The 12017-nt window shown below is 42.4% G+C and overlaps 1 protein-coding gene across 7 annotated transcripts in view; it reads left to right on the top strand.

Moving 5' to 3' along the window:
- The first annotated feature begins 272 nt into the window (after positions 1-272).
- The window catches only part of LOC126237496 (zinc finger protein 235-like), a 200645-nt gene continuing 188900 nt past the window's right edge, over positions 273-12017 (top strand). For 4 of the 7 annotated variants that reach the window (XM_049947651.1, XM_049947649.1, XM_049947650.1 and 1 more), the window contains exons 1-2: positions 273-434; positions 552-668. In XM_049947651.1, the coding sequence (XP_049803608.1) occupies positions 427-434; positions 552-668 (125 nt within the window). In that variant the 5' untranslated portion in view covers positions 273-426. Of the gene's footprint in view, positions 435-551; positions 669-914; positions 1023-12017 lie in introns of those variants that run through there. The other 3 variants (XM_049947652.1, XM_049947653.1, XM_049947655.1) reach the window with 2 other exon arrangements.

Here is a 12017-nt window from a genome sequence, read left to right as displayed (position 1 = left end):
ATGGGCACACACTACCCAAAATGTTTTGGTCTGAAAGAAATGGTTAAGTCGCTGTTTTCACTTTCCCGGCATGTGGGCATCTCTATAGATTCGAATCACCTTGTTGGGAGCATCTGTTGACATATCTATCGATTCGTGCCAAGGAGGTTGGAATTTTATAACCTCATTGTTCGTGCTACGCCAAAGCTACCATTAATATGACGTCATGAATGTTAACCAGTCACCGACCCCCATGCCCCGAAAGGCAATTGTTCTGCTCTCCCCACCCTTCTGCTCGAAAGTAAACACAACCTTCTCCTCCCCCACCCATTCGACGCCACGCGCCTTCCAATACGTGTTGTGTTGATAGCCAATATCCACTTATCAGTTTGCCTCTTCCCTGTAACAGCTGAAATACTCGGAGAACAAATAGCTGGTGATGGTTGTATGCATGTGTATGTTTAATTCTTGTGGCTATTGAATTTTTTATCTTTAGTGAAAGTGTAACTGTATTCTAGTACGTAAATATTTGTGTTGAAATGAGTGATGAAGCAGTTCCTGGTCCATCACAGGCTCGAGGGAAAAGGTTGTTTATTTGGTAACTACTCGGTAAAAAACACATCTTTGGCTGGGGACGAGACGCTGTCTGTTTTCGCTCTGCCGTTGAGTTATGAATCGGGGTTTAACAGGTAACTTCGTCTATATTACACAATAAATAAGTATCTTAATGCCTGCTCCATTTCATTTTTCCAGTCGTATTATTCATTAAAGTTGAAAAATTCGTAAGAAGAGAAACCGCGCACTCAGGTTAATAGTTTTGTTATACACGACGTGTTGGCGTTTTTGTTTAGCCTACATTAAAAAGTTAAGTATCGTGGTATTTCCATAGAGGAATGAATACATGTTCGGTTTGTAAGTTTGTATACAATAAAGGCCGCTTATGTGCAACGCTCCATCCACACATCACATCGTCTTAGAGATTATTCAGTCAGTCATTCTTTGCCCATGGATTCTAGCTAATAATCGTCAGCTGAGAATATAAGGTGCATTATGCAATTGTATTTGTACAGTAAACAAAACCGGAATACATTCTACTGGCACATATGTGGTTATAACATTTCTTGCCACAATATTACAGCTAAAATTTGATATGACATTTAATACTCACTCATTCATACCGTATAGAAATTTCTCTGTAAGGTACAATTTCCCTAATAAAATTGGTTGAGGTAGCATGTTTGAAAACCCATTGGGAGCACCCATTGTCATTTTGAAATTTTCCTAACACTAATAATCAATTTCCTTTCCTTTCGTTGCGTTTTGTGGAGGTGTTTTATCATTTACTATATATATAATCTCACACACAAGCATAAATACATAGAGAGAGAGAGAGAGAGAACATACCATGTCAAAAGCTTGTCTTTAAGTTTGTCTGGATGGTATTTTTGCTATTAGTATACACCTACTCTTTTATGGATAGCTGTCTTTTGCACTTCCCCATATATAATCATGTCAGATGTGGGAACAAAGATCCTGAGAACTTTATCTTTGCTGTTTCTGGCATGAGGAAAATCTGGATGCTTGTCATTTCTGCTTACTTCTTTAAATGCCTCTCTATTTAATCTAATATTTTCATTGTATATTTCACTCTAGTTTGGAACTCTACGTAATTTGTTTTAGATTGATTTATAAACAGATTGTTTTGACTAGATATTTGCAGTTTCAGTATTTAGGAGTGCTTTCTTTACAGGCTCTTCCTTTGTGTCAGCTGCACATATAATTATAGTGTAATGGGCATACATTGTAAGTTTCTGTTTTATACGGAGTGGTTCAGGAGGACTCTCACATAATTTGTGAGGTGATTCTGAAAATAAACTGAAAAAGTCGTATGAGCATGTGTAGGCCTACGATTTTTGATCATTTCGGAACTTGACCGGGTTGAAGGCTACACATATCGATGAATGGATATGATGACAAGTGCGAACATTACTTACCTAAATGCTGTGTAGGCACTGTGATGGTCAGAATAATTGTGGGACAGATAACTGATCCATCCTACAAGAGCTGTGGGGATTCTCCAACAGATGGCAAGAATGTGATGTCGCACTGAACCAACAGCTGCAAGTGTATCCAATTTGCAATCAGGGGTTTGATCAGTGAGTAGGCATGAGACCATGTACCTGTCACACTTTAGTGTTGTTTAATTGGGCAAGTGCATTGTGTCTGCAAATACCAACATGCCACATACAGGTACTCTCATGGAAGTGCCCGTGCGGTTATGAAAGAATACCAGAGACGTTTCCCTGATCGACAAACCCATATGCCATGGTATTTCTTAGGGTTTTTCAAACATAATATGAATCCAGAACACTACCCCATGGACACATAATATCAGAATGTGAAGCCATCCAGTCAGATGAGGAAATAGAAGACATTATTGCAATGGTGCAATTGCGTCCCACCACCAGTACACGGTGCATTAGCCATCAGCTCAATATTACACAGGTGCGAGTGTGGCATGTTGCATTCTCAGGTCGTGTATCCATTCCATTTGCAGGCTGTGTATCATCTGTATCCAAGTGACCCAGTTATCAGATAAAATTTTTTGTGAATGGTTGACTGTACACAGAAACTAATGGCATAGTCCATATCAATTCAGGCAAGCTGGGGACAAGTCTTACCTTCATAGTCTCGGATGTTATTGAATTTAGCGTATGTTAAAATGAAGGATTAAGTAAGGAACATGTATTTTTTTGTTTTCTTCAGAAAAAAAATCTGCTCCAAGATACAGCCCTCCAAAATTGACTCTGCGCATACCATTTTGAAGATGCGAATTTCACAAAAAATTTTAAAATGTTGTATCTCTGGAACAGTTTTAGATATTTTGTTGGTTTTTTTTCTTTTATTTGAAAGATAATTGCTTTATGATTACAAAGAAATCATCTATTTGTACTGTCAAAGTTGTTTTACTGCAGTGCTCTTAACTTTTTTTATAATTTATGGGAGAAAAAAATTTTTTTTTGAAAATACCAATCCATAAAATTTTGATTTTTTTCCTGCTGATTAGTACCATTTAGTTCTACATTCCCTGAAAAGGAGAGCTTCCACTTTTATAGAGTGAACGGGTTTTATAAACACTTGAAATTTTTGCCATACATAAAACCTGTTTTATTACCACATTATCACATAACAGGCTTATAGAAATCAAAACCTAGCCTTATTTAACATAACTTTAGTTCTGAAAGATGAATAAGATACTCATTTTTCAAGCATTTTAAAGTTGTTGTGGTCTTCAGTCCAGAGACTGGTTTGATGCATCTCTCCATGCTACTCTATCCTGTGCAAGCTTCATCATCTCCCAGTACCTACTGCAACCTACATCCTTCTGAATCTGCTTAGTGTATTCATCTCTTGGTCTCCCTCTAAGATTTTTACCCTCCACACTGCCCTCCAATACTAAATTGGTGATCCCTTGGTGCCTCGGAACATGTCCTACCAACCGTTCCCTTCTTCTAGTCAAGATGTGCCACAAACTCCTCTTCTCCCTAATTCTATTCAATACCTCCTCATTAGTTATGTGATCTGCCCATATAATCTTCAGCATTCTTCTGTAGCACCACATTTCGAAAGCTTCTGTTCTTTTCTTGTCCAAACTATTTATCGTCCATGTTTCACTTCCATACATGGCTACACTCCATACAAATACTTTCAGAAACGACTTCCTGTCACTTAAATCTATATTCGATGTTAACAAATTTCTCCTCTTCCTTGCCATTGCCGGTCTACATTTTATATCCTCTCTACTTTGGCCATAATCAGTTATTTTGCTCCCCAAATAGCAAAACTCCTTTACTACTTTAAGTGTCTCATTTCCTAATCTAATTCCCTCAGCATTGCCCGACTTAATTTGACTACATTCCATTATCCTTGTTTTGCTTTTGTTGATGGTCATCATATATCCTCCTTTCAAGACACTGTCCATTCCGTTCAGCTGCTCTTCCAGGTCCTTTGCTGTCTCTGACAGAATTACAACGTCATCGGCGAACCTCAAAGTTTTTATTACTTCTCCATGGATTTTAATACCTACTCCGAATTTTTCTTTGGTTTCCTTGCCTGCTTTCTCAATATACAGATTGAATAACATCGGGGAGAGGCTACAACCCTGTCTCACTCCCTTCCCAACCACTGCTTCCCTTTCATGCCCCTCAACTCTTGTAACTGCCATTTGGTTTCTATACAAATTGTAAATAGCCTTTCGCTCCCTGTATTTTACCCCCGCCACCTTCAGAATTTGAAAGAGTGTATTCAAGTCAACATTTTCAAAAGCTTTCTCTAAGTGTACAAATGCTAGAAATCTAGGTTTGCCTTTCCTTAATCTTTCTTCTAAGATAAGTTGTAGGGTCAGTATTGCCTCACATGTTCCAATATTTCTACGGAATCCAAACTGATCTTCCCCGAGCTCGGCTTCTAAGTTTTTCCATTCGACTGTAAAGAATTTGCGTTTGTATTTTGCAACCGTGACTTATTAAACTGTAGTTCGGTAATTTTCACATCTGTCAACACCTGTTTTCTTTGGGATTGGAATTATTATGTTCTTGAAGTCTGAAGGTATTTCGCCTGTCTCATACATCTTGTTCACCAGGTGCATTTTAAATGGTACCAAAATAAATGTGAAAGCTCCAAAGACTTAAAGATTTCAATTTATACTTCTGTGCACTCTGTTTTGTACTGAAGTTAGCCAGCTGATGAACTAAAAATGTGTTCCAGTGCTTCATTTTCTTCCTTTGATATAGAGTAATACCTTCCTGTTGAACCAATTTTCAGAAAAATCACAGTGAAGCACTAAACACACTTCTTCAGCTTTTACACACCCTTTCGCTTGTGCAATGTATTGTTGTTGCAATTTCTTCAGATGCTGGTGTGTTACTGGTTGCTGGTGTGTTACTGCTTTCACTGACCATTTACCAAGTTCATCAATGAAACTGTCAAAGGCAACAGTTTTCTTACATTAGTTTATTTTCCTCCCAAGTCGCCTATGTAATTTCTACAGAGTTACATGCTACGTCTTTCAGGCCAAGTGTCTGTAAAGACAGTCCTCCCTCTCCAGGGCAGTTCCAACATTCTTGAAACAAACAAGTCTCTTGCTTTGTCACAGACTACTAATGACTTCACACGCACAGCCAAGGTGTCATATGTCACGTGCTCCAGTATGTTCTTCAAAATTCGCACAGCACACGCATGAACAGACATAGCTAGGTGAGTATAGAATTACCCACTAAGGTCGTAGTGCATAAAATTTTGATCTTCCAATATGTGAAGTTGTATAGTTGCTTTTATAAATTGCAAAAAGTTTCTTTAATACTACAAGTCATGTAAATCTTCACTTTCACAACTTTTAGACTTTCAACTGTTACAGTTGTAGTGTCTCGTTTGTTGGCACTCTGGCGAGAACAGTCCCATTTATCTTTCAGATAAAACTATGTGAACTTGAGCTGCTTCTACAGGATGACCATAATAGGGATCTGGTCTTCCAAAGACTCCTTTTACAGACCTCACATTCCTTGTTTTGTCTACCATATACATTGATACTGGTGGAACATGATTGAAAATTGTTTTCTTTGAAAATGTCTCTGGAATAATACTTAAAACTTGCACCTTTTTCAGACACTATCATTGTTCTTATTCTGTCAAAACATTTAGAATGCAAAAAGTCATAACTGGAAACATCTTCACTTTGAAACAGTCTTCAAATGAGAACATTTATTCCCAACCTGAACAAAGTCTGATTTTTTTTTTGTTTGTCTTATATATCACTATTTTATGGATATGCAAACTATCAGCACACTTCACTCTCCTGTGGCCCCATTCAGGAAACACTTCAAACAGTCCTTTTCATAAGACACACTGCAACTGTGTCAACTGGCAAACTCCTAACGAAAACACAGAATTCACTGGATGGTTTCAGATTTCTTAGAAGCCTTTTCGGTAAACAAATTAGCACAGAACAACTGCAATAAAGATACCTGCAATGAACATCCATGACAAAGAAACTACATCAAACTGTAAGAAATATCTGCAACATTGAAAGTGAAAGGAATGACTGCAACAAAGACAATAGAAGTAAACATTGTAACAAAGAAATTAATAAGAAACAACTTCAGTGAAGACATACATTAGCCTTGAAAGTTAAAAAAAAAGATATTTTAGAATAAAACCTGTCCAACTTAAAAGTGAAAGCTCTCCAATACAGAGAATATAGTACTACATGGTACTAATCAACAGAAAAAAATGTAACTTTTCTGCATTGGGATTTTTGAAAAAAAAATTTTTTTCTGTAAATTATAAAAAAAAAATTCAAACGGTGACAGTAATAGAACTTTGACAGATATGTCCAAACGGAGTATACCATTGTAATCATAAAACAATTCTCTTTCAGATAAAAAAGCTCTAACAAAATATCTAGAAATGTTACACAGATATAGCATTTTAAAAAAAATTCCGAAATTCGAACCTTCAAAATTGTGTTCACAGTGTCATCTTTGGAGGCCTTTATCTCTGGGCAGGAATTTTTTTGGAGAAAACAAAAAAAATGTGTTTCTTGCTTACTCCTGAGTTTTAACATATGCTAAATTCAATATTATCAGAGACTATGAAGGTAGCTCATCCCCCTGCCTGAAGCGATACGGATTATGCCTATGTTGTGACTTGCCGATCTTCCAAAGTGCCGCCGCGCAGTTACGCGCGTCCTCTACATGTGGCGCTGTCTGCCAGCCATGCAGCAACAGTGCCACCTAAGCGGCCAGCCAGCCAGCCAGTCAGCGGCCGCTAGAGTTGGACTCAGTTATGATTTGACTGTTAAAGTGTGCACACGTCTTACTCTGTTTACTTGATCTGTGACTTTCATGTATTGCGCCTTCCTTGAAATATATTTGTTCAACTTGAAGTTATTACAATTGGCGATGAGGTAGTGATTTTTCTTTTCCATCGTTGACCCACATGTTTCCATGGCTACTTTAGAGCAACTATTGCAAGGTCTCATAGAACAGCAAATGCTTCTCACAAATGCGATTCGTGATTTCGTCGCGGCATCAAATGCGGGGCATCTCTTGTCGTTGTCTCTACCCACTTTTCCTCCTTACGACGAGACAGCGGAAGACTGGTCTGATTACGAAAAACGTCTTCGACAGCACTTCGTGGTATTTCATGTCGCGGACGAACAAACATGTAAGTCTGTTCCTTTCATGTATTTCACCTCAAATGTATTGGTTGTTGTCGCAATTGGCTCCTTTGAAAGATCCTGCATCTTTGTCCTTTGCTGAAATGTGCTCCCTTCTGTCCGTCTATTTTCAAAAGCAAACACATGTGGTAGCCTCTGGTGTTGCCTTTTATCGTTGTCAAAAACAACTGAATCAATCCTATCGCGCTTGGGCTGCTGAAGTTCACGGCCTCAGTAGAAACTGTCAATTTGTTGCTGAAGTTCACAAAGAATCCTACGCCGATTCCATGGTATGGGATGCTATTATCCGATCGGCGCCCGACAAAGAAGTTAGGCAATGTGCCCTTCAGTTGGTAAATCCGACTCTAGATGAAGTCTTATCCGACTTGGCCTCAGTATGCTCCCAAGCGCAGCCTCAGCCTAACCATAAACAAACCTCTAAGAAACTGCAGCAAAACCCACGGCAGCTTCCTTCATGTCCGCGGTGTTTTACGAAACATTCATGTGAAGATTGTCCACAACGTTGGGCCGTGTGTCACAAATGCAAAAAAAAGGGTCATGTGTTATCCGTTTGCGAATCTGACCGCATACATGATGTTCATGAACATGACGCTGATTCTGATTCTGTGTTGTCTGTCAATTGTACTTCTTCCCTTTCAGGGAAGTTATTCCTCGCTGTCCAAATACTTGGTTGAGATGTTCGCATGCAGGTGGATACTGGTTCTGCTGCCACTATCATCAATTCTCAGACATATCTCAGTTGGGTTCTCCAATCCTGTCACCTGTCACTAGGCAATTATGGACTTACAATAAACAGAAGATTTCTCTCTTGGGACAATTTGATGCTGAGGTATCTTACAAATCTGTTGTTCGCACTGTTCCCATATTTGTGGTCGACCATAGTAACGCAGAGAATCTTTCTGGTTTCGATGCCTTTTACATTTTTGGGTTCTCCATAGATGACTCTGTCAATATCGTCTCTGATGCTATTCCTTATGCTCAATTGGATTCCTTGTCGACGACATTTTCGTCCCTTTTTTCTCCTGGGTTAGGCCGTGCAAACGACTTTGAAGCTCATATCACGCTCAAACCCACTGCTCGGCCTAAGTTTTATCGGGCTCGGCCCATTCCTGTGGCCCTTCGTGATCAGGTCAAACAGGAGCTGGATCGTCTCACTGCTTCAGGCGTCTTGCTTCCTGTCACTTCCAGTGAGTGGTCCTCTCCTGTCTTCATTGCTAATCCAAATGGTGACATTCGTCTCGGTGGCAATTTCAAAGTCACTGTAAATGCTCAATGCCTTATCAACACTTACCCTATGCCTCAACCTGAAGATTTGTTCACTAAACTTGCTGGAGGCCAGTATTTTCTAAACTTAACCTGTCAGAAGCTTATCATCAACTTCCTCTCGACACTGCTTCCCGGCAGTGTCTGGTCCTTAACACGCCTTTCGGCCTCTATAAATACCAACGATTCCCATTCGGGGTTGCCAGTGCCCCCGCTCTCTTTCAGCGATTCTTGGAACAATTATTGCTCACTGTCCCTGGGTGTATAAATTACCAGGAAGACATTGTTTTCACTGGCTCCACCACTGACGAACATCTTCAAAATCTCCGCACACTTTTTAATGTCTTACAGACTGCCGGTCTTAAGTGTAATCTTAAGAAATCAAGATTTTTTTCAGGCATCTATCACGTACTTGGGGGTTCAACTCTCTCTCTGGATGGTATTCGTCCGCTTCAGCAAACTGTCGCTGCGATCGATGCCCTTCCTTGCCTTACATCTGTTAAGGCACTGCAGGCCTTCTTGGGGAAAATAGCATACTATCACAAGTTTTTACCATCTGCTGCTTCGGTGGCTCTGCTGCATTGCCTGTTGCATAAAAACGTGCCTTTTCACTGGTCCGCGTCATGCGATGCGGCTTTCCAGAAATTGAAGACTATGAAACTTCCTGGCAGATTAAAACTGTGTGCCGGACCGAGACTCTAACTCGGGACCAGTGCCTTTTGCGGGCAAGTGCTCTCTACCTACTGAGCTACCCAAGCACGACTCACGCCCCATCCTCACAGCTTTACTTCCGCCAGTACCTCGCCTTCTACCTTCCAAACTTTCTGGAAACATCCCCCAGGCTGTGGCTAAGCCATGCCTCCACAATATCCTTTCTTTCATGAGTGCTAGTTCTGCAAGGTTTGCAGGAGAGCTTCTGTAAAGTTTGGAAGGTAGGAGGCGAGGTACTGGCGGAAGTAAAGCTGTGAGGACAGGGCGTGAGTCGTGCATGGGTAGCTCAGTTGGTAGAGCACTTGCCTGCGAAAGGCAAAGGTGCCGAGTTTGAGTCTTGGTCCGGCACACACTTTTAATCTGCCAGGAAGTTTCATATCAGCGCAGACTCCGCTGCAGAGTGAAAATCTCATTGAAGACTATGCTGAAACAGGCCCCGTGCCTGGCTACTTATCGACCTGGCCAACATCTTGTTTTTGCCACAGACGCCTCTCAATATGGGGTTGGTGCAGTCCTTGCGCACCGTTTTTCTGACGGTTCTGAACAACCCATTGCCTATACCTCCAAAACGCTCACTGATGCCCAACAAAAGTAGTCTCAAATTGGAAAAGAATCTTTGGCCCATATTTATGCTCTTCATAAGTTTGGTGGTTTTCTCTATGGATCTAAATTTCATCTTTTTACGAATCACAAACCACTTGTTTCCTTGTTTCATCCATGTCACTTCCCGACAAGGCTGCACACCGCCTCCAGCGTTGAGCACTTTACTTGTCTCGTTTCAATTATGAGATTCATTTCCGGCCGACGGCTCAACATGCGAATGCTGATGCACTGTCTCGCCTTCCCATGGGTGCTGATCTGGCATTCGATAGGGACGAACTTTTGTGTTTCCACCTGGATGTTGCCGAGCAGCGGGTTGTAGACGGGTTCCCCATCACCGGGGACTGGCTGGCGGCTGCTATGTGTTCTGGCCCTACCCTCTCGCGGGTTTTATGCTGTATTCAGAAGGGTTGGCCAGATCGTCCGTCCGCTAAGACTTCTGATCTGTTGCGGAACTACTACGCTTTGCGTTACCGCCTCACGGCTAGGGATGGTGTTATCCTCCTTTCCACCGACAATGCTTCGTCGCGTGTTGTGGTACCTGTGTCTTTGCGTGCTTCAGTCTTGCGCCTCCTTCACCAAGGGCACTGGGGTGTCCTCGCACAAAATCTCTGGTGCGCTTTCATGTGTACTGGCCCGGCATCGACTCTGAAATCGCATACATGGTTGCTGCCTGCGGCCCTTGTGCATCACAGGCAACCGCCCCAAAGTCATCTTTGTCACCATGGCCTTCGCCTGAGAAGCCCTGGGAGCATATTCATGCTGACTTCGCGGGACCTTTTTTAGGTACTTATTGGCTTCTCGTTACTGATGCTTACTCTAACTTTCCTTTCATTGTCCTTTGCACGTCGCCTACCACCACGGAAACCACCAAAGCTCTAGCTCGCGTTTTCTCTTTGGAAGGCCTTCCCTCTACTCTTGTTACTGATAATGGTCCGCAATTTGCCTCTTCCAATTTTGCGGATTTTTGTGCCCGTCGTGGCGTCATGCATGTCACGGCTCCTCCGTTCCATCCACAGTCAAACGGTGAAGCTGAATGACTGGTCCGCACATTTAAGGCTCAGATGAGGAAACTCCTGACTTCTTCTGCTGATGATGCGCTTCTCCAATTTCTGGCTTCTTACCGTTTCACCCCCATTGGCGACCACAGCCCAGCTGAGCTCTTACATGGCTGACAGCCCCGCACACTACTTCATCTTCTGCGGCCTTCCACCTCACGGCCGCGGGTGCCTTTGCTTGGCCGGTTCACCGCCGACGACCTAGTATGAGTACCTGGATATGGCAGGCGGCCAAAATGGATTCCTGGCTGCATCTTACGACACCCTGGCCAACGCCTGTATGAAATCCAGACGGACACGGGTGTTGCGGTACGTCATTCGGACCAGCTTCGGCCTCGTGTGCCGGCAACGCCTGTTCCGGATGCCGCTACACCACCTTCGGCTCTACCTGACGCTCGGGATACTGGAATCTCTCATTACTCACAATGCAGTCCTCTCACCATCATATCGGTGCCAGCACAAGAACTGACGCCACCAGGAGACGTGCCCATGCAGGAACCAGATGACCATCGTCTGTCGGAGCAACTCTACTCACCTCCTTCTCCTACGGACGCAGACACATCGCCCATGTCTCCTGTTATAACAACTGGACTTGCCGCAACGAGCAGATTGGTGCACGGAGCCCCAGCAGATTCAACCCCCACGTCTCCCGTCATCTCGACTCGTTATCATTGGGGACACTTCCGTCCATTCGGGAAGCCTCCTCCTCGAGACTTTACGGCCAGTCAAACAACACCTATGGATGTTAGCAATCTACAGGCCACCTCCATCCAGACCTGTGCAAAAAATTCAAAGGGGGAAAAGTGTTGTGACTCTCCAATCTTTCAAAGTGCCGCTGCGCAGTTACGCCCATCCTCTACATGCGGCGCTGTCTGCCAGCTATGCAGCAGCACAGTGCCACCTAAGCGGCCAGCCAGCCAGAGGCCGCTACACTTGGACTCAGTTATGATTTGACTGTTAAAGTGTACACACGTCTTACTCTGTTTACTTGATCTGTGACTTTCATGTATTTTGTCTTCCTTGAAATATATTTGTTCAACTTGAAGTTATTACCGCCTCATGCAGTATGCTTAATTTACAAATGATGGTACATTTACACACAGTGGTTTCATGAATACGTGCAGTTCTCATAGATGGCTGATGGAGAACCCACATGACACTAGGGGAAC

The sequence above is a fragment of the Schistocerca nitens genome, chromosome 2 (genome assembly GCF_023898315.1).
Source record: "Schistocerca nitens isolate TAMUIC-IGC-003100 chromosome 2, iqSchNite1.1, whole genome shotgun sequence".
Taxonomy (NCBI): domain Eukaryota; kingdom Metazoa; phylum Arthropoda; class Insecta; order Orthoptera; family Acrididae; genus Schistocerca; species Schistocerca nitens.
Note: the sequence above shows the minus strand (reverse complement) of the source record. Positions and strands in the feature narration are given on the sequence as shown.